Genomic DNA, 23322 nt, shown 5'->3' on the forward strand with positions numbered 1-23322 from the left:
AACTCGAACGAAAGCGTAGTCGGGTTTTAGTCGAAATGAAACAGAAGTTTGGAAGCACTGATTGGTTAGAATGCGACCTGATGGATCAGGCAAGTTCTCGGATTCACTGATGAGTTTGACGGGACTTTGAGTTCGGTGTTCAACTTGTTTGTACCGATAGGAGAAAATGTCCAATTGGACGTAAACACAATTCAAAGGTTCCGTTTTTCCTACGTGCATCAACGATTTCCGATCTCTTTTGACTGATACCAGGGGTCGGGGGGGGGCTTTTGGGGTAGATTATTATTTGTAATTTACAGTAAATTGATGAGAATGGAATGAAAACTCACAAACTATAGCGGGTTTTAATCTGACTAATATCTATTTTCCACACCTGAGGAGGTACAGGGGGGGGGGTTATTCCTATTCTGCTATGAATCAAGAATGAATTAAATCTAAAAGGTTTTTGTTCATAAGTCGCATGTTTTGTTGTTTTTACTGTTGTTTCTTAAAGTCGTTTCTTCCCTTTGATTTTAATGTTGTTGAATATGAACTGATAGTTTTTTTTTTTCAGAGAGAACTGAAAAACTTGAAAGCCAAACACGTTTATAAACGTACAAACTTTATTTTCGAGAAAAGCGCTCTAAATGTTTTGATACGAAAAAGACTTCACTGAACGCGTTACGAATGAATTGTTTATTTTTATTTCAGGGTTTAAACGGATTCGATGAATTGCGAAGGTATATCAAATCCGGGAATGAATTCTGTAAAGAGGTGTCCGCTATTATGCAGGACAGGTAAAAACTATATTTTATTTCAACTCTCGAACTCAAACTTGGGATAAACTGTCACTCAAAATTTCACGCGGAACTTAACTCACAGCTATGGAGCCCGCTGATCGGACCGTGACCTGAGTCCATTTTCGATAGGTTACCCGCAGTGCTACTGTGGCAGTTGAGGACTCCATGTCTTGTGGCAGGCGAGGAAAAGGGCAGGGGCTGTCGGTTACAGATAACCAGCAGATAAATACCGTAGTAACAATGAACTTTTAATTGTCACTGTCAACTATCCACCGGTCGACTCTGACCATCTTTTGAGCAACTGCAGCCCCTGCCTGTTCTATAGGTTATAACAATAATATTTGGAAAAATGGCACTCCTGCTAAATACGCCCTGCCAAACCGGCTGCCTGGTCTACAAAACCATCACCTGCATTACACTTGGCCTGAATCAATTTTCAATTGGAAATTTCACTAAACGTGTTTCACCTTACAATGACTGAAGTTCTACCTCACGACTCTAGAACCGTTTCCTATAATGTTGTGATTGTGTCGTTGATTTTTTTTTTCAGGTCGGAAATCGAATTGAATTACGCCAAAAATTTATCAAGATTGAGCTCAAAACTGCAGAAATTAGCGGCAACATGTATCGGGTAAGAGATATAGAGGGGGGTTGATGTTTTATCGGGTAAGAGATATAGAGGGGGGTTGATGTTTTATCGGGTAGGAGATATAGAGGGGGGTTGATGTTTTATCGGGTAAGAGATATAGAGGGGGGTTGATGTTTTATCGGGTAGGGGATATAGAGGGGGGTTGATGTTTTATCGGGTAAGAGATATAGAGGGGGGTTGATGTTTTATCGGGTAAGAGATATAGAGGGGGTTTGATGTTTTATCGGGTAAGAGATATAGAGGGGGTTGATGTTTTATCGGGTAGGAGATATAGAGGGGGGTTGATGTTTTATCGGGTAAGAGATATAGAGGGGGTTCATGTTTTATCGGGTAGGGGATATAGAGGGGGGTTGATGTTTTATCGGGTAAGAGATATAGAGGGGGTTTGATGTTTTATCGGGTAAGAGATATAGAGGGGGTTGATATTTTATCGAGTAGGAGATATAGAGGGGGGTTGATGTTTTATCGGGTAAGAGATATAGAGGGGGGTTGATGTTTTATCGGGTAGGAGATATAGAGGGGGGTTGATGTTTTATCGGGTAAGAGATATAGAGGGGGGTTGATGTTTTATCGGGTAGGGGATATAGAGGGGGGTTGATGTTTTATCGGGTAAGAGATATAGAGGGGGGTTGATGTTTTATCGGGTAAGAGATATAGAGGGGGTTTGATGTTTTATCGGGTAAGAGATATAGAGGGGGTTGATGTTTTATCGGGTAGGAGATATAGAGGGGGGTTGATGTTTTATCGGGTAAGAGATATAGAGGGGGTTCATGTTTTATCGGGTAGGGGATATAGAGGGGGGTTGATGTTTTATCGGGTAAGAGATATAGAGGGGGGTTGATGTTTTATCGGGTAAGAGATATAGAGGGGGTTTGATGTTTTATCGGGTAAGAGATATAGAGGGGGTTGATGTTTTATCGAGTAGGAGATATAGAGGGGGGTTGATGTTTTATCAGGTAAGAGATATAGAGGGGGGTTGATGTTTTATCGGGTAGGAGATATAGAGGGGGGTTGATGTTTTATCGGGTAAGAGATATAGAGGGGGGTTAATGTTTTATCGGGTAAGAGATATAGAGGGGGTTGATGTTTTATCGGGTAAGAGATATAGAGGGGGGTTAATGTTTTATCGGGTAAGAGATATAGAGGGGGTTTGATGTTTTATCGGGTAGGGGATATAGAGGGGGGTTGATGTTTTATCGGGTAAGAGATATAGAGGGGGTTTGATGTTTTATCGGGTAAGAGATATAGAGGGGTTGATGTTTTATCGGGTAGGAGATATAGAGGGGGGTTGATGTTTTATCGGGTAAGAGATATAGAGGGGGGTTGATGTTTTATCGGGTAAGAGATATAGAGGGGGTTGATGTTTTATCGGGTAAGAGATAGAGAGGGGGGTTGATGTTTTATCGGGTAAGAGATATAGAGGGGGGTTGATGTTTTATCGGGTAAGAGATAGAGAGGGGGTTGATGTTTTATCGGGTAAGAGATATAGATGGGGGTTGATCTTTTATCGGGTAAGAGATAAAGAGGGGGGTTGATGTTTTATCGGGTAAGAGATATAGATGGGGGTTGATTGATGTTGTTTTATTGGGTAAGCGGTAGAGAGGGGGGTTGATGTTTTATCGGGTAAGAGATATAGAGGGGGGTTGATGTTTTATCGGGTAAGAGATATAGAGGGGGGTTGATGTTTTATCGGGTAAGAGATATAGAGGGGGTTTGATGTTTTATCGGGTAGGGGATATAGAGGGGGGTTGATGTTTTATCGGGTAAGAGATATAGAGGGGGTTTGATGTTTTATCGGGTAAGAGATATAGAGGGGTTGATGTTTTATCGGGTAGGAGATATAGAGGGGGGTTGATGTTTTATCGGGTAAGAGATATAGAGGGGGGTTGATGTTTTATCGGGTAAGAGATATAGAGGGGGTTGATGTTTTATCGGGTAAGAGATAGAGAGGGGGGTTGATGTTTTATCGGGTAAGAGATATAGAGGGGGGTTGATGTTTTATCGGGTAAGAGATATAGAGGGGGTTGATGTTTTATCGGGTAAGAGATATAGATGGGGGTTGATCTTTTATCGGGTAAGACGGGATGAGAGAGAGGGGTGGGTGATGTTTTATCGGGTAAGAGATATAGAGGGGGGTTGATGTTTTATCGGGTAGGAGATAAAGAGGGGGGTTGATGTTTTATCGGGTAAGAGATATAGATGGGGGTTGATTGATGTTGTTTTATTGGGTAAGCGGTAGAGAGGGGGGTTGATGTTTTATCGGGTAAGAGATATAGAGGGGGGTTGATGTTTTATCGGGTAAGAGATATAGAGGGGGTTGATGTTTTATCGGGTAAGAGTTAGAGAGGGGGGTTGATGTTTTATCGGGTAAGAGATAGAGAGGGGGGTTGATGTTTTATCGGGTAAGAGATAGAGAGGGGGGTTGATGTTTTATCGGGTAAGAGATATAGAGGGGGGTTGATGTTTTATCGGGTAGGAGATATAGAGGGGGGTTGATGTTTTATCGGGTAAGAGATAGAGAGGGGGTTGATGTTTTATCTGGTAAGAGATATAGAGGGGGTTGATGTTTTTTCGGCTAAGAGATATAGAGGGGGGTTGATCTTTTATCGGGTAAGAGATAAAGAGGGGGGTTGATGTTTTATCGGGTAAGACGGGATGAGAGAGAGGGGTGGGTGATGTTTTATTCATAGTGCGCGTCTAATAGTAAAACCTGTCTAATAGAGTTGTAGTAAAATCATGTTTCATCCTACGCAGTCTAGTAGTAGTCTACCCCTGGCGAGTGATGTTTACCTCCTACTCTCTTCGATTGTTGTCGTCGGAATCATTGACAAAATATATTTTCCAAAATCTTTGATGTTCTCGTAAACTGTATTTTTACTATCGTCCAAAACTCCTCTCTCCCTCTCTCCTCTCTCCCTCTCTCCTCTCTCCTCTCTCCTCTCTACTCTCTCCCACTCTCCCTCTACTCTACTCTCTCTTTCTCTCCTCTCTCCTCTCCTCTATCTCCGGTCTCCTCTCTCCCTCTCTCACTTCTCTCTATTCACAGCCACTTTGTTGGATAAATATTTTCTCAACCCACATCAATGCTTTCATGAATTCTGCTCTAGTTTTTAACGACCTACTTCTAATTGTGTCGATTTTAACTATCAAGAGTAAAAACAATCCAATAACTGCCCATATGAGCCCTACACCCCGGGGAGTTAGCAGTGTGAGCCCTACGCTCCTTCGGGGCGCTTGTCGGTCGTGGTTGGATTTAATGCTCCGACAAACGGTTCCCCTCCAAATCTTATCATCTCGTTATCTCTGGTTACCGCGGCTACGACGAACAATGTCGTCGACCCGTTTTAATTTTCCGCACGTTTCTATCGTATTTCAGCACGATGGCTGGTGCATGGGTTGCCGTGGCAACAGAAATGGAAGCCGAGGCAGAATTGCACAGGTTCGTAGATCTAAATAAAACCGTAGTAATTCGTCTGCTCGTCTGCTAGAACTGCGTCTGCTAGAGCTGCGTCTGCTCCAGTGTGTCATCGTCGTTGTTGTGCACTTATTTTTAGCAGACGGATATTTTAATGATGAGGGCGTGAGACGTATTACGTAATCAGTTGTGTCGTCGCGACGACGTGTGCATGTCACTTGTATCACTACTCGCGCTGTATATGAATACTTCTAGAATCAACCAGAACTCTGAATCTCGCACCGTTACAAATAACAAATTATTACACATTTGTAAATTGAAATCGAAATGAATGATTAAAACCAGAAATACTAAAATGATGACTGCATTTTCTGATTTGAGCTACTGCAGCAGGGGGGGTTTCGGGTCGCGACCCCCCTCCCCACCTGCTCAGCTACCAAAAAATTTTAAAAATTTGTTTTCGTGAAGGAATCTAAGCGCTTACTCAAGATAAAGTGGGCTAACAGTAACAAAAACCGGTACCATGTCATCTTATGTTTGGCCAAACAATATGCCGTATAGGCCCCCTATCTTAGCAGGCGGTTTAACATTAACATTCTTTATTAACACCCTCCTTGATCGGCGCTGGTGCAGATCTGGTTCAATGAACCCAAATATGAGAAACGACGATAAACTATTGAGTCATTAGTTGATCATATTTCTTCATAATGTTTGTATTGATTATTGATTTCAGGACGTTGTGTTCGGCGTTATTAGAAGATATTAATAAACCTTTAAAAACGCTGACGGAACACGTGCATAAAAGTCGCAAACCGGTAAGAGTACGAACGACCCTGAATTCACTATTCTACCTCGCGCCGCGATGATTTACGTTTTAAACGTTTGAATTTAACGGTTGTTTTTCAGATCGAGGCAGCAGTCGATAAATCAATCAAAAATTTACTAGAAAAACGAAACGAGGAAGGAAAGGTAAACAATCGAGCATTCTGGGTAACAACTGCGTGTATTGATATGAATTCTGGGTAATCGTGCCTTATGAACCCTGGGTAATCATACCTCAAGAATTCTGGGTAACTTTCAACAAGGACAATAGGAATTCTGGGTAAATATACCTTTGAGGAATCCTGGGTAATTAAATCACAGGAATTGTGGGTAACTATTCCGCTTCGACATCAGGGCTCGGTTTCATAGACTGAGTATCAAAGTTATCCCTAAGGGTAACTCCTAAATCTGGTTAACGACCACCATAGTAACAATGAGAAACCATGGTTATAACTGACAAATCTCAAAATGTTCCCAGGGATTTTTTCGGTTCCACATATAAGAAACCCAGCCCAGGGTCCAGTTTCATGAAAAAGTTTAAGCCTAAAACGGTTAAGTTTGAATTGTTGTCCTCATCGAAAACACGAAGTAACCAATAGCAATTAAACCAAAAATTTGAGTTTAACTTGTTCGTGAAACTGGGCCCTGGGGCCAGTTGCACAGTCGTGACTTAAGTCAAAAAGTGTTCTTAAATCTTAAGACTTGTCTTAAGTTGTTCGATTGGTTATAGAACTTAGTTGGTCTTAGACTGGTCTTAAGTCTAAGCCATGACTATGCAACCGACCCCAGGAGTTCAGGGAAATTATTCTAAGAATGATGGGTAATAAGACAGTAGGAATGATGGTTAATTCGTATTGTTTGTGTTTGTAGTGTAAAAAGAATGCGTTCACTCTGGCGCGAGATAGCGAAAAAATCATGGACCAGTTAACGGACGCGAAGGCCGGTAAAGGTCGGTTCGGAGAGAAGGATATATCGAAACTGGAGAAAAAGAGTAAACAATTAGAATCGGGAGCGCGTAAAGCTGATAAAGAATATCACGATCATTGCCTTAAAGCGGAAGCTGCCAGACAAGAGTGGGAGGGATCTGTGTATAAGGTACGTGACACCAGGGGGAGCTGTCGTCGTCATACCGACCGGTCAACTGACGGTATTGTTGTATATTGTAGGGTTGTACTCAATTACAGTCGTTAGAGGAGGAACGTTTGAGTCAACTTCACGAAGTGTTAAATAAATATAGTAACCATTTATCTGTGATAGGTCCTAAACGCATCAAGGTACGTCTAACCCCGGTATGCTCTGGTCGATCAAGTGCGGATTTAGAGGGTGGTCTCGGGGGTGCGGGGACCCACTGAGGTTGATCCTCATGATCGTTAAAACCTTCCAATTTTACACACATCCTCTCGGAATTTGTATCTTTAAGGATGTATTTCCGGGTAGGACCCCGCTAGTGGCCGTTGCCCTGGGTGCTGTACCCGAGAATTACCTTTTCTTTTCATCTGGAACCCGGCCTCCCAATCTTCCTCCCCTTATTACCGGGGTACCTTTCAAAATTGTCATTTTCATCTGGAACCCGGTCTAGCAATTTACCTCGATAAACCCCTGGCCCCTCTCCCCTGCCTGCTCCCCTCCCGGCTGAATTCATCGTTTGAATATTGTATTTATAGAGCGTCGAGCGAATGGAAGAGTCGATAATGATTGTAGATATGAGCGCCGATCTACAAGCCGTCGTCGAACAAAAAGGAACCGGTCAAAACCAACCTGAACAATTACTGTTCGAATGCTATGTACGTTGAAACAGCTCGTTTAAACTCATCTCTCAAATCTCATATCGTAAACTGCTCGTTTGAACTCATCTCTCAAATCTCATATCGTAAACTGCTCGTTTGAACTCATCTCTCAAATCTCATATCGTAAACTGCTCGTTTGAACTCATCTCTCAAATCTCATATCGTAAACTGCTCGTTTGAACTCATCTCTCAAATCTCATATCGTAAACAGCTCGTTAAAACTCATATCTCAAATCTCATATCATAAACAGCTCGTTTAAACTCATATCTCAAATCTCATATCATAAACAGCTCGTTTAAACTCATATCTCAAATCTCATATCGTAAACAGCTCGTTAAAACTCATATCTCAAATCTCATATCGTAAACAGTTCGTTTAACAAACTCATCTCTAAAATCTCATATCGTAAACAGTTTGTTTAAACTCATCTCTCAAATCTCATATCGTAAACAGTTCGTTTAAACTCATCTCTCAAATCTCATATCATAAACAGCTCGTTTAAACTCATCTCTCAAATCTCATATCGTAAACAGTTCGTTAAAACTCATCTCTCAAATCTCATATCGTAAACAGCTCGTTTTAAAATCATCTCTTAAATCTCATATTGTAAACAGTTTGTTTATTCTCAAATCTCATATCGCAGAATCGAATAATTTGATGCGTTGTTGTCACGATTACAGGCAGAAGATCTCAACAATACGATGAACCGTGAACGGAGGTTACATTGGTTACGCAACGCGCTTTATTTCCTAGAACAAGACATGGATATAGAAAAGAAAGGAAGAGAAGGTGAGTCCGATATTAATCGCTATTTCATTATCGGTCGAAATTATCATGAAAATTTATAAATTAGATTTGACTAAACATTTTTAGAACCAATTTTTGGCATTTCTTTAATCGGCAATAATTTGTTACCTTAAATCTGCTCATGAAAAAGTAATTTCTGTAGTTTCAGTTGTGAATTCAGAATCTAAAATCATTGGGACATTGAAGCTAATTCAACTTTAAATTTAAGCCCACGACTGTAGAATTGGATCCACAACTGCAGAACTGGATCCACAACTGCAGAACTGGATCTCCAGCTGTGGAGCTCATTCCACAACTCTGGAACTGGGACCACAACTGCAGAACTGGATCCACAATTGTAGAACTTGTTCCACAACTGCGGAACTGGATCCATGACTGTAGAACTGTATCCATAGCTATGGAGCTTGTTCCAAAACCCTGAAACTGGATCCCCAGCTGTGGAGCTCGTTCCACAACTCTGGAACTGTGGAACTGGGTTTACAATTGCAGAACTGGGTCCACAACTCTGGAACTGGGACCACAACTGTGGAACTGGTTCCACAACTATAGAACTGGATCCACAACTGCAGAACTGGATCCACAACTGTGGAACTGGGTCCACTACTCTGGAACTGGATCCATAACTGCGTCTTATTCTGTGTCGTCTGAATGTTGTATGCATAAATATATCATAGTTTAGATATTTATAGTAACGAGGCTTAAATAGATGTTTTCTTTTTAAATTTTCTCCATTTTTTGTAATAAATCGTTCAATTTCAGCGATAATCACGCAGCATATAGAAACTGATTGTCATCAAACCGATCCTCAAAACGATGACGATGACGATGATCTTTATATTAATTATAGTAATACCAATGGTCTACGATATCTTATTTCACTTCCTTTTATTTCGGTTTTTCTTCAGAAATTTCAGAAATTGCGGTAATTTTTAGGGATATGTTTTTCGCTTAAACGAATTGCCATGAAAAGAAAAATTTGCGCTAAAATAGTTTGAAGATTTTTTTTTTCGGCTTGACTCGCAATTTACAAATGCCACAAGTTTAAATTCAGCGCTTGCTTTAATTTAAAACTCAATAAGGAACATACAAATGTAACTCAAGAATTTGAAGGTCTATAAAGATTTATAAGATGATTTATTTTTGATTATGAAAATTGAAGTAACTAATCATGACTAAACCTTTTATAAACTGAGCCCGTGGTCTAGGATACAATTGCGCACAGTTCTGTCAGTTAACATTTGACTCTGGTCGTTATCAACTCAAATAAAGTCAAATTTAACTGTCAACTGTGGAGCTGGATGTAATTTTGATACAAGATATATTTAGACAGATTTTGATTGAGCGATTATGGAATATCGATTCCGGATTACAAACTCTCTACCGGCCGCTTCTAATGTCTATTTCAACCTGACTTGAGAGCATTCCGGGTGGCCTAGCTCGCTAATTTTTGGTAGTACATACCTGATAAAGGTCTTAATGGGACCAGAAAGGACGGGCAGTCGAACTTAAACATCGTTTTTTAATCCATTTCAAACTGTATTGAAGGAAACGAACGCATCAGAAGAGAATTCTGTAATCGGTAGAGAGACCAATCAAAACCTGCCTAACTAAAACTGGACCCGGGCGTTATTGATGTTGTATTCTATGTTGTTGTTGTTGTTGTTTTGTTTTTTGCGTAAATTCTGTGTCGTATTTTAGGCGTTGAGAAATTAATGGAGGTTTACCGAAATCGACCTAATTTTGCAGATAACGAATCACAAGACGACGCGAAACGTAAACTGTTAAGCGTAAGTTCAACAATCCGTTAAAAAAAACACTGTCTGCTACTCGTCCCGGTCGCTAAGAAACGAGAAAATATTCTATGAATAAACTGAATTTGAAACGCAATTCAAATCAAATAAATTACGTTGTATAGAAAACAATTCAAATCAACTAAATTTATTTCATTTTGAGCGAGTGAAATTAACCATTTATTGAGGCGCCTAATTCTCAAAATTTAGCGACTGGGGCAGACGCTTCATCGACTCTCATTTTAACCGTTCGTAGATCGCTTCCGGAAAATGGCTGTCTCTATGAACAATCCCCGAATGACATCGTAAATTAGCCAACACCTTCGAATTAGTCGTTAGTGATGTCATAGAGGGCGGTTTACAGAGGCAGCCATGTTTTCTAGCAGGTTTATGACCTACCGTAGGCCTCTAGATCAACGACGATGATATTATCATTGTAATCAACAGGGGCCGGTTGCATAGTAATGGCTCAGACATAAGACCGGTCTAAGACCAGTCTAAGACCAACTTAGTTCTATAGCCAATCTAACCAGTCTAAAGATTTAAGACCACTTTTGGACTTAAGTCACGACTGTGCAACTGGCCCCAGGTTTAGTCTTTAACAGGAGTCGTATTAACGACTTTCAACTTTTGTCATCTTAGATTTATCTTCCTGAGTCCAGGGCCCAGTTTCACAAGAAAAGTTTAAGCCTAAAACGGTTTGAATTGTTGTCCTCATTGAAAACATGAAGTAACCAATGGCAATTACACCAAACATTTTAGTTTAACTTTTTTGCGGAGCCGAGTCCTGAATTTTCTATATATTACCTTTGATATTATTCTGAAAAAAATTCTCCGCCCCCCGTAGAAAAAAACAAACATTTTGCAACGAAAAAAAAACCTGTATTCTAAAATGGTGTTTTATTTGATTTTTAAGACTCGAAACGCGGCGGCGTCGCAGGTCCTGTAACAAATATTACATTCCGCATCGGTGTATGCATGAGACTTAATTATAATAACACGAATCAAAATATATCATTAAACGAATTCTGAAAACAGTTGTTATCATTAATATATCCCACCCAGTTTTATCTGATCAGTTTTACTTGTGTTCAGTTAGTTCTCGGTTTAAACCAAGGCCATTGTTTTTATTATTAGTTGGATTACAGATATTCAGAATTTTTCCTATTCTAGGTAAAGAAAAAATTTTTTTTGCCATTTCCCTTATTTTTATCTCTATTGAAAGATGGCAGCACCAGTCAAACATAGTGAAATATTAGTAACTAACGATACACCGCGCCGCGGTGTAGACGCACTATAGTGGTATTCCCGTTATTCAACACACTAGGGTGTAATTATTCAAAATTTTCAAATTATCACCAGCACTAAAGGGTATTATTAAGTCAGCACTGAAAGGGGTTAAGAAAAAAAATGATTAAAAGAAAATGTTTAAAAAAATTCTTTTCCTACCTCCACAATTATCTTGAATCCATCAAATCCGTAATCCAACTTATAACAAATAACCGGCCTGTTATTTATATATCTATGTTTCCCCCACTATACAACCGATGGCATCATTTTTTACTGATGATTATTTTCTAAAATCTGAAATTAATTGTTATTTTGCGTCCGCACATATTCGCTCGCGACCCGTGTTACTGCAAACCTGCAAACGTTTTATTCCCGCCGGTTTTCTTTTTCGAATCCTTGTTTGAAATTTGAATTTTAACGAACTGTTCTGTTGAATCAATAAAAAATAACCGTCGTAGACTAGTTAAAACTGTTTCGAATATATATATCTCTCGATGTTAGCTTCAGTGTTAGAATATTATAACTTCACGAATACGATATCGAATTTGAGTTACGCACAAATTAGAATTGACTGAATTTCTGAATTTGAATTTCAAATTTCCAACTGTCACAACCGGCAGACGCGTGCGGTTTAATTAAGGCTAAACGATGTAATTTGTTCGTATTTACAGGTGAACGCGATGATGAACTATCTCGAAGCGAGTCACTATAAATTGTCGTGCGCTCAGGCCGCCGTCCACGGGCAATCTAAACCAACGCATCGATTCTCTGAATACATAGAACATTCGAAAGATAAACAGGTACGCTGCTATCAATCCCCCCTATGACATCGCAAGGTGGCGCCACTTACCTTCGAAATCTGGGAGAAGTCATTTAATTAAAAATCAGGGAATTTTGTTTTAAAAAAAAGTTAAAAATCAGGGAAATTTCTTTAAAAATATCAAGGTATTTTGCTTCAGAAGAAAGCTTAGGAAAAGCTAAAAATTCGGGAAATTTGTTGAAATTGCTAGATGGCGCGTAGACAGTACCTGGCAAGAATCGTTGGCTGCCTCCTTAAATCCTCCTATGACATCATCAAATTGTCTTGTTATTTGATTTATGCATACAGCAAGAATTAAAGGAAGCCTCTAACAATCCCCCTATGACATCATCATTGTGATCGAGAAAAACCTCTCAGAAAAGATAGCAGCTTGTGATTTGATATATGGGGAGCATCTAAAATGAATGGCTGCCTCTATTGACTCCCCCTATGACATCATCATCTGTTTATATATTTCAGGGTCTTCCTCAAAGCGTTCTGCGACTTCCTCTATCGATGATAAATAATGATATGTCAGATTACGGCTATATGTCGCAAGGGGATCGACCTCAACCGGCCGGCGGTCAGTCGTCTGGTCAGTCGGACTGCTCCGATAATCCTTACGGTGAGCATCAACTCTACGTAGTGTGACCGCACCTCAGTACTCTAACAACTCCCCTTCCGACACCCCTACCATCTATTTTAACTAGTCCTCCTGGGACCCCGTTAATAAAATGGACCAGTTCCGTAGTTGTAATTCTAATCAGTTCATTTTCACTGTTTTAACTTTCTAAAGATAAATTGAAATCAGAACTATGGAGCTGGGTTCAGAGTTTAATACGTGGACTGTTAGCCAAATCTATAACAGTTACAAATGGCAAACTAACTAAATTTCTGATCATTATGACATCTGGAGCGGGTTCCACTGTTTCACGGTTCTGTTCACAGAGTCGAACTGAACCGGGAACCGAGTCCGGGAGTCCTGATTCCTTGTTTTCAGTTATTTAATGCTTCACGCTGCGACGAGCTCCAAAACAAACAACCAAACGATTCTTTTTCTTTCCTTTCCGTTTTTTATTTTCGATTTATTTATTTTTTTCATTTCGTTTTCACCGTTGCCAGAAATTCTCGATCCGTTTGCGGTGGATTTATGCGACAGGTGCTGCCACCTGGAGACAATGAGCAGCAGTAGCAGTGGGGTTATCAAAGGTGCGCCGTCTAGTGGGCATGTCGTTTTACAGCATCTTATATACAATCAACGATGTAGCTCTACTTATGAAGAGAACCCTTTAAGCAGACGGCATTAAACTTTTGACCAGTCGGTTTATTGGGGTCGAGTTCTGACTGGATGAACCCCATAGAACACCTATATGAACTATTTAACCCCTCAAATTTTGCGAAATTGGATTAAGACCTGGTTTTTGTAATAACAGTGTTCTCGGACATTGTTCCCTTAAGTGACAGGGTTCTCTCAGTTGCAAGGTTCCCTGGCTGGGTTCTCTCAGTGACAGGGTTCTCTCAGTTGTAGGGTTCCCTGGCGTGACAGGGTTGGGTTCTCTAAATGAAGTAGGTTGTTACATTGTTGTTTATGGGGTAATGGTGAAAACTGCTGCATGAACCAATTCTACTCTGTCTAACTCACTCACGGCTGACTGACTGTCTCAATCTGTCCTCAAGTGTCCCTCATTGTCTAACTCAATACTGTGAGGGGCTGTCTGAATCTGTGTCCCTCATTGTCTAACTCATTACTGTGACTTGAGGGACTAAATTGTATACTGTGTCCATACTAACATCGAATCTGCTTGTAGGTTGTCTGTCTATTTAGAACCGGCCCCTCCTCCTCCCTCCTCCCTCCTCCTCCTATTCAGCCAGACAATTGCTTTATTTTCCGCTGAATATTTCTAGGTTTGCAGGTTCCCACCTATTTCACAGAAAAAAAGGAATTCTACTATTCATATATAAAACACCATTTTTTGTGAAAAGCCCAAATATTGACCTCTGGTCATTTCTCATTATGTAATCTCTGTACAGGTTATTAGCAGACGGCTAAACTCGAAATAAATATCGGATTAGAAATTCTGATTACCTGTTTAGACCCTATTATAGTCTGCTATACTCTGCCATTATATAGAGCATGATGCTTACCTATATATAAATATATATATATATATGAATCTAATGAAGTGCGTCTGTTCTCTCCTGTGCTGCCACCTATTGATAGACGATGTCGATTCAATACGATCGTTGGATGAGTTGAAAACCTACACGTGTAACGCTAATTCTACCAACAAGTGCAATGGTAATGGTATGTCCATATGTTTCTGTGGTGTGTACCTATATTCTATTGTTGTACAATTTTTTCCGGTTTTTTTTTTCTTACATTTTTCGACGATGATCTTTTTCGTTTTTCGTACACGTGTGGAAGTCATACCAGACGGATCGCTACGCTTGATAATGTCTTCGGTTGAAATTTAGCGGCTGCGGTCGCTGAAATGTTAGTCAGACTTAACCAGTGGATAGTTGACATAAGCCGCGATCACACGTGCATTTTTGGCCCGTGCCAAATTTGGCCCGGAACAACTGTTCACACGGTTGCCAAATGGGCCGGGGCTTGTTTGGCCCGGGCCAAAAAGTCTCCGTGTGAACGCGGCTATAGTGACAATTAAAAGTCTATTGTTACTAAGGTATTTATCCGCTGGTTATCTTTAACCGACCTTTGAGCGACTGACCAACTGATTGGAAATAAAATGGTTTCCTTACAACGGGATCCTCTCAATTTCCTCCTATGACATCACCGATCACTGACAGTTTTGATGATGTCATAGTGGGGTTTATGAACGTGAACGTGGCCATTTTTCTGCGAGGCTTTATGCATATATACAGGGACTCGGTCGTTTATTTGTGAATCAGTCGCGATCGCTGCATTCGTTCATCGATTCACAAATATTTGAACTGAAATTGAATTTTAAAATTAACGGTCGTTTAACTGTAAAATTTAAATGTTTAGCTAGTTATCGACGTCCGCTTACTTACAGAGATATTGTCGTCCGAGACGACGCGATAAAGTTTTTTGCGTTTCAATTCTTCTATCTTTAGATGTCGAATGGTTTCTTTCGGGCCAGTTGTTCGGTCACATGACTCGAAGTTAATTCTTGATACGCGTTGTAGATCGAAGTCGCTACTGAACAACTGGTGCCCGAATCTTTAAATTTCAGTCTTACAAATTCGTTTAAGTTTTGACTATAAACATAAAACTAAGAATTCAACTAAGAATTTCAGATTCATTTGATTAAATAAAATTTGTACCGGTAAATGTCAGAAATAAACTTGTCACGATGCTTGAATGAATTTCACATATAGGCTATATATACATGTACGCGTGCGCATAATTAGCACACTAGCGCCATCTATCTACGACTATATGAATTAAAAGCTGATCACGTCTGCTCTGTTCTCACTGTATCTCACTCACTCTCTCACTGTTACTCCTCACTCACGCAGATCGACTCGGCTCGTACACTGAGTCCGTCGACGGCAGCCAGTGGTCGCTGAAAGAATCCATGAAGTCACACGACGGCGACGACCTTGACGATGACCTTGACAAACAGGGTATGTCGTTATCTATATTTGGTAGGTGTTGTGAAACTCCCGTTTTTTTTTTAATTTCATTTTTCCGCCGTCGCCAGATGCACGCCGTCCAGATGCACGCACTGTGCTAGCGTAGCAGACGCGCTGCACTGGTGCAGCAGACGCTCTCAACACTCCACGCATGTTCGTAGATGTAGTTTGATGTGATGTTTAGAACCCTTGAATCCAGTTCTTCAGTTCACACGGTTCAATGTGACTCTCTTAATGTTAAAATCAGTTCATTCGCGAATGTTTTTAATTTCGGGAGTCGAATTCTAAACCGAAGAACCGAGATTTAAAAAAAAGCATTTCAACTTTATTTGTATCATTGCAACTATTTGTGTTTGTTCATTGTCTCCGTCAATATACTACCCCTCCCCTCCTCCAGTCTGTTTCGTTTTGATTTAATCACTCCACCTATTGACAAATGATGGTACTATAAACCCGGCTATGTAACCCCCTCCCTTAGTGAATATAAGTGGCCTGTTTGTCTTGGTGATTGGTATTTTATGTCTATGTCTGATCTCAGGTTTCTGAATATATTTTTATATTTTTATTCTTGTGTTTGTAGAGGCAGCTATTGTTGTATCGATTCCCGTTTCAGTCTGTTTTTGTGTATTGCATCGAGCACGTATCACACCTATCCGTCGCACGGCTTGCTTCAACGCAACTCAGTAGAATATTGTCTAGTTCAGAAATTCACCAAATTTTACAAAACTTTTTCTTCTTACAGAGCAGGGAATCGATAAGAATTGGTTTGATAGTTTGATTTTAATCAGTCTGGATCCAGTTTCACGGTTCGTGATTAGAATTCGACCGTTTGAGGGTTAAATCGTAAATTAAGAACTGTAGGACTGGATCCCGACAATACAGGGGCTGCGGTTACTCAAAGGTTGGTTAAAGATAATCGGTGGTTAGATACCATAGTAACGATGAACTTTTGATTGTCACTATGTCAACCATCCACTGGTTAGCTTTAACCAACTTTTCAGCAACTGCCGCCCCGACCGATAGTCCAATCTGTATCTGAAATAGTCATAGGAGATTCAAATGAAGACCCTATCGGTATTTTTTCTTTATAAGTCAGCGCACTAATCGATGTTTCAAATGTGTTTTAGGCGATAACGATTTTGCCGAGGTTTACGACTACGTCGGCCAGCAGGCGGCAGCATCGGCCGCGGCGTACAGCTCGAACACGACGACCGAGTATAAAGACTACGGTAACGATATAATCGGCGAGTGTACGGCGTTGTACGATTACGCGGCGACGCAGAGCGATGAGTTATCACTGAGACAAGGTAAACACATTCCCGTCTGCTGCTTATTGCGATTAGTTTCTCAAACAAATGCTAGAGTGCGCCACTGTATGGTGTTAGATATCTCCCTAATACCGGTTTATATGATACAGTGTGCGATTAAATATTCAAGTCGCAGCCGTCTGCTGCTTATTGCGATTAGTTTCTCAAACAAATGCTAGAGTGCGCCACTGTATGGTGTTAGATATCTCCCTAATACCGGTTTATATGATACAGTGTGTGATTAAATATTCAAGTCGCAGCCGTCTGCTGCTTATTGCGATTAGTTTCTCAAACAAATGCTAGAGTGCGCCACTGTATGGTGTTAGATATCTCCCTAATACCGGTTTATATGATACAGTGTGCGATTAAATGTTCAAGTCGCAGCCCTTTGTAAACAGCTCGAATAGGGGAAATGTTTGATGAGTGAGGTGTGGAATATAGTCCCGCTTCATGAAAAAGCTTAAGCTTAAAATGATTCAGTTTGTCCTCATTTTTCCTTTGATTTCAAGAGAAATTCGCCCAAATTAACTGCTCGCAGAAAACCTATTTTCGTACCTGACGATAGCAACTAAACCAACAAGTTTAACTGTTTCTCATGAAACTGGGGCCTGAAATATAAGATCATTACTACAATAGGGTGCGCCACTTTATGGTGTTATATATAAAAGGTGTAGGCACTAATAGTTACAGGTGATTTGTCTCTTATTGCTCAGTTTATATGGATGAGGTGAGTGAGTGATAGGGAGGTTTATCCCCCCTCGAAGGTCTGAGTGCTAGAGGGGGAGGGGAAGTTTTTAAATGTTGTCTGTATGTTTTGATATAGAAGATTTATTTTGACTATAATCGCGCCCCAGTTGGCCCCCGCCTCACCCCCTCCCCCTAAAACTTCTTTTCGTTCGAATTCACTAAAGAATGATTTTAGTTATAATTTTGTCGAGCACAATAACACTCTTGAAGCAGAAATTACGTCACATGACTGAACATGAGTGACGTATTATAGCTCCGCCCCTATTTACGACTCATCTACGTGCTTGGCTTGTATGATATTAGCTTGCATTGAAAGTTGGAACGGCCAGAATTCAGTTGTTAACTGCATGATAAAACAGCTTCGAGAATCATTTCATATCGTTGTAATTAGGATGAAACGGACTGTGGTCCGGGGGTCGATCCAGAGCCCCCTTAAACCAGGGAGCAGTCTGAATTAAGCCCGTTATAAGCCCCGGCCCTGGATCTACCCCTGGCGAGCGATGGATGTGCTGTAATTTCACACAGAATCACCTGTCATTCATTGATACATGTTACTGTTAGTGCTTACACCTTCGTACATGATCAAACTTCATCACATTTCAATTATTTCATTTTGTATAGACTCGATTTCAGCATGTGGTCAATAACTGACCAGTAACTGACCAGTGGCTGGTCAGCTACTGGTCAGCAGATGTATAATTGATTTAGATTTAATCTTCATTGTCCAATAGATTGCTTGCCAATGATATTCTCAAATTAAAATCCCTCAGAATCAGATCCCTCCCTCCTACCTTGCTGCTTCTCTCTGCATTCCTCCCTCTGTCCTGTCCTTCCCTGACTCCCTACTCTACCTACCTCCCTCCCTGCCTCCTCTCTATCCCTCTTTTCCTCCCTATTACCTGCCTCCCTCCCTCCCCTCACTCCCTATTTCCCTCTTTCCACTCTCCCCCCTGCCCCCATTACCTGCCTCCATCCCTCTTTTCCTCCCTATTTCCATCCATACCTGCCTCCCTCCCTCCCCTCGTTCCCTATTTTCCTCTTTCCACTCACCCTGTCCCTCCCTCTTTATCCCCCCAGATTTCAGTTCAATACAAATTATCCTTGAAAAATATTAAATATCAGATTTTGCTGTTTTTGTAGGAGACGTGATACAGATCATCCACAAACACGAGGACGGCTGGTGGTACGGCGAAAAACCCGATAAATCACGCGGAATGATACCAGCTACTTACGTTACCGAGGTCAACAATACGAACAGTTAACGATAACCGTTACCGTAGTAACGCGATACGATGTCATCAAACGTACAACTTATACTCCACCGACGCTACGTGGATTCTGATTGGCTGATATTTATAAACGATAACAGTTTAATTGACTTAGAATAGTTCATATAGTTCGTAGTGTGCTGTGGGGTATATCGTTTGTCGTAGTGGCCACCAGATGGCGCGTGCAGTGGTCGGTGTATAGTCTATTGGTCAGTGATTGGTCAGTGAAAGTGTGATTTTGTAAAATAAAATAGGTCGGACAATATTTCTAGTCAAGCTCTGAATTCTTGAGCATTCTGAACCATGGAGAGACAAGAATTACTCAGCTAAGGAATTGTGGGATATCGAATCTGCTCTGCTCCAATCAGCTTTCTGCTCAGATTTACATAAATATACTTATAACCAATCGGATCTGTTGTGCTCAGATCTCGACGACGAAGCGTCTGCTTAAAACTCGATGAATTTGTGGAATTTATTAGAAATGAACTGTGAACAGTCTGTGAATTCGAAAACATTTTCAACTCTAAAAACTGTGTTTTCTAATCTACTTCTTGTACTTAGCGAGAGACAAAGAGAGAGAGAGAGAGAGAGAGAATTATGATATTATAATTTACTTGTTGGAATATTCTGCAGAATTAAATGTGTATCCTTGTGGACATAGTTCCACACAATTCAGGACCCAGTTCCAAAGTTGCGAGTTAATTGATTTGAAGTGAACTACAGTCAACACCCGATGGACTGCACTGATTGTACTGATATCAGTGACTTAGGATTTCAGCAGTATCGGGGTCCAGTGGCTTAGTCATGGCTTAGATTCAAGTCCATCCTTAGCTCATTTTGGTTCTAAGTCCAATCTAACAGCTTGAGACCAGTCTAAGCTCATTTTGGTTCTATAACAAATCTAACAACTTAAGACCAGTCTAAGCTCATTTTGGTTCTATAACCAATCTAACAACTTAAGACCGGTCTAAGCTGATTTTGGTTCTATAACCAATCTAACAACTTGAGACCAAGTCTAAGCTCATTTTGGTTCTAAGTCCAATCTAACAGCTTAAGACCAGCCTCAGTTGATTTTTTGGTTCTATAGCCAATCTATCAATTTAAGACCAAGTCTTAAGATTTAAGATCACTTTTAGACTAAAGTCACAACTGGGCCCTGGCGTTGCCGGTGAGAATAGCAGTAGTTTCGGGCGGTTGACTACAATTTCAACTGAAATCTAACGGTAAAATACGTGGAACTGAAACCAGGGTCGACGAAAACCAGAGAAAATCAATGCAAAATGTTGAACCATGCTAAATCGATGTAATAATCATCTATCTGCGAAAAGTGATGATAGACGAAGAATAGTTTTTGCACTTTTTTCTCTCATAAATGTTTTATAAATGTTTGATTCGAATCAATGCAATATTGAAATGAGGACCAGAGAATGATGAAACGTGTTGTGTGTATATTTCGATGAACGGAGATTCTGCCGTTTTAAATTTTACCCGCGCGCCACAATTTTCCATGACGTAATTTTAAGACGAAATGATTGTCGGCGTTTGATGAATTATGTGACTACCCCACCGGACCGGTGCTTGCGCCGTGTCTTATAGAAAATAAAACCTAAAAAATAGCTCGAAACGGCTGTAATTTATTTTTGCAAGTTTCAAGCGTAAAAGAAATGCGAATTTCTGTCGCACGTAGAAAATAAATTGTGGCTAGTTTGAATCTGGTATGAAATGTGGCTTATAGATTAATTCATATTTCCTAATTTATTCATCAAAATGTTCGTAAAAGTTTGGCTTCTATCTATACCCGGAGGTCAGTATAGCTGAAAAGTTGGTAAAGGTTTGATCACCACCAGTGGATAACCGACTTATAGTGACGACAATAAAAACTCTATTTTCACCTCGATGATTTGTTCAACCGGTCGACTACAAACAACTTTAAGTAACTGACCCCCGTAATGGATGTTTACTGAAGGTCACACTCCGAGTTGGTAGGAACAGACGGATTCTTGTAGTTTCTAATGATTAAAGTTGTTTAATGATTTTATACTATGTACAGTTAGTTATTGCCGGTGTCAGTCTGAAGACTTTAATCAAAGCATTTTCATTTTTATTTTTGAGTCACAATTATTTTCATCGTTTGTATTATGAATTTCTGCTTTTTAGTTCGTTGTTGAATTATGTACGAATATAATTTATTTAATTTACGGATGTTGCACCAATCACACAGCAGACTACGTGCTACGAGTAACTATGGTGATCCGAATTTACCCCGATGACAGAAGGGGTTTTTAGGTTATTTACATTGCGCATATAAACTGAATGCTTTCGGGAACCAGTTCCACAAATGTTGTGAAAGATTTTAATTTACTAGAATTAAAACGTTTTGCACCATGGGATCCTGAACAGTGAATTGTTCTCTAGGAAAGTGAAGTAAAATGAATTTAAGTGAACGTGTTTGAATATTGTATGTACTGGTGACATATTTATCAATTAATTCACTCAGAATCTCCGAGACCCATACTTACACATTAGTGTATATGGGCACTGAGGCCCAGGGTACAGGTGCTAAGGCACTGAGACCCCGAGGGCACAGACCGAGTGTACAGACACAAAGGCCCACACAGGCGATGAGACCCATAGTACGGGCACTAGGGCCGAATGTACAGGCATTGAGGTTGCAAACCACTGCCAAACTGGAGTTTCTAGAATAGAAAATATTAGAACCATTTTTCACTGGTTTCAAATCAGAATTTCTCTAAGCTTAATACAAATAGATCAAAGTCTTAATGAAGTGACTATATGTGTGAGGTAGGTGCTTGGGGACTGGGATAGATAAATAGTACCGATGCAGTAATTTGTGATTCTATATGTGTGTATGAGTGATTCAAGTTCTGTACGTTCAACGTATTCTGATTTAGTTTCAATTTGTGGCGTGAGAATATTGTGTACATTTTGTATAAAAAGCTGTAATCTCTGAATCTCTGTATATTGATACTATACTCTACTATAAGCTACCGGTACGCTATAATGTTTGTATATTTTGTGTGTGCCAAGGTCATCGATGCAATTGTTAAATAATTTCGCCTCTGCCAACGCTGTTCATAATGATGTTGTTATGTTTTTGTTAACGAAGTTCACGCTGGACTCGAGAGAGTGTCGGGGAAGATTTACGCGGGCCAGGGACGAAATTGGACCCGGAACTTCCCTCGAACTGTGCGCTTCATCTGTGGTTGCAAATGAGACTCGAGATATCTTGTAGGAGCAAAGAGAACTAGCCCGAGGCTATGGCAACTAGTCCAATACTGGAATCTAGCCCAAGACTATGTAATTTAGCCCAGTACTATGGGGTCCCATCAAGTACTATGGAATCTAGCCCAAAACTATGGAATTTAGCCTGGTTACTTTCGGATCAAACCCAGTGCTATGGAATCTAGCCCCAGACTATGTCAACTAGCCCAAGACAATGGTATTTAGCCTGGTACTATGGGATCCAACCCAGTACTATGGGATCTTGGAGTGATCATTTGAAATTTCAAATGATTACTCCAATATGGGAGCATGCCCAGTACTATGGAATCTAGCCCAAGACAATGGTATTTAGCCTGGTACTATGTGATCTAACCCAGTAGTATGGAATATAGCCCAGGCTGCGAAAACAAGCCCAGTATTATGGAAGCTAGCCTAGTCGAATACTATTGAGATATCTCTCGAGTGGAACAGTTATTGCTTAGTTCCTCAAAATGTGAACTGAACAGACGTTGAGTCTACCGTGTATTATTGCTGCTCTCTGCTTTCCGGTCAAATTGTGCCTCGTCTTTAAGCGAGAATTTATTGTGATTTACTTTGTAATTTAGATTGTAAATTTCATTTGGATAATTAATTAATTAATTAATTGATAATAATTAACGATATGATTGTACGATGGAATCAACAATTAATTGAATATGAATTTGTAAATAGAAACGAAATATGAAAAAATAAAACTAAATTCTTATGTAAAAATCTGTTTGGAACTAGTATTTTTTCAAATGGCAGTTGAGGATATTTGGACCCACAAAAGAGCTATTCCCAACCAGGACCCTACAAGTTTTTATCATAAAAATGTACACTTATAAAAATATCTTTGTTGAGGTGTAATCTCAAACGTCGGTCTACTTTTTAGAAGGAGGATACTTTGACCGCAATTAAAACGCTTAAAATAATTTTAGATCATAGATGATTACTAATTCTGAAAGTGTTCGAAATTACG

General features: G+C 40.1%; 1 protein-coding gene across 12 annotated transcripts in view; it reads left to right on the top strand.

Annotated features, from left to right (window-relative positions):
* LOC141912082 (nostrin-like) overlaps nucleotides 1–23033 on the top strand; it is a 38641-nt gene extending 15608 nt beyond the window's left edge. For 4 of the 12 annotated variants that reach the window (XM_074803278.1, XM_074803279.1, XM_074803287.1 and 1 more), the window contains 17 exons: nucleotides 691–776; nucleotides 1330–1410; nucleotides 4805–4867; nucleotides 5577–5658; nucleotides 5750–5812; nucleotides 6536–6760; nucleotides 6832–6939; nucleotides 7330–7449; nucleotides 8134–8242; nucleotides 9959–10047; nucleotides 10967–10990; nucleotides 12012–12140; nucleotides 12620–12764; nucleotides 14361–14465; nucleotides 15641–15769; nucleotides 16885–17064; nucleotides 18952–23033. In XM_074803278.1, coding sequence (XP_074659379.1) covers nucleotides 691–776; nucleotides 1330–1410; nucleotides 4805–4867; nucleotides 5577–5658; nucleotides 5750–5812; nucleotides 6536–6760; nucleotides 6832–6939; nucleotides 7330–7449; nucleotides 8134–8242; nucleotides 9959–10047; nucleotides 10967–10990; nucleotides 12012–12140; nucleotides 12620–12764; nucleotides 14361–14465; nucleotides 15641–15769; nucleotides 16885–17064; nucleotides 18952–19073 — 1860 coding nt within the window. In that variant the 3' untranslated portion in view covers nucleotides 19074–23033. Of the gene's footprint in view, nucleotides 1–690; nucleotides 777–1329; nucleotides 1411–4804; nucleotides 4868–5576; nucleotides 5659–5749; nucleotides 5813–6535; nucleotides 6761–6831; nucleotides 6940–7329; nucleotides 7450–8133; nucleotides 8243–9958; nucleotides 10048–10966; nucleotides 10991–12011; nucleotides 12141–12619; nucleotides 12765–13261; nucleotides 13349–14360; nucleotides 14466–15640; nucleotides 15770–16884; nucleotides 17065–18951 lie in introns of all 12 variants that reach the window. The other 8 variants (XM_074803280.1, XM_074803283.1, XM_074803281.1 and 5 more) reach the window with 8 other exon arrangements.
* Nucleotides 23034–23322: the final 289 nt, after the last annotated feature.

This window comes from Tubulanus polymorphus, chromosome 10 (assembly GCF_964204645.1).
Source record: "Tubulanus polymorphus chromosome 10, tnTubPoly1.2, whole genome shotgun sequence".
Taxonomy (NCBI): domain Eukaryota; kingdom Metazoa; phylum Nemertea; class Palaeonemertea; order Tubulaniformes; family Tubulanidae; genus Tubulanus; species Tubulanus polymorphus.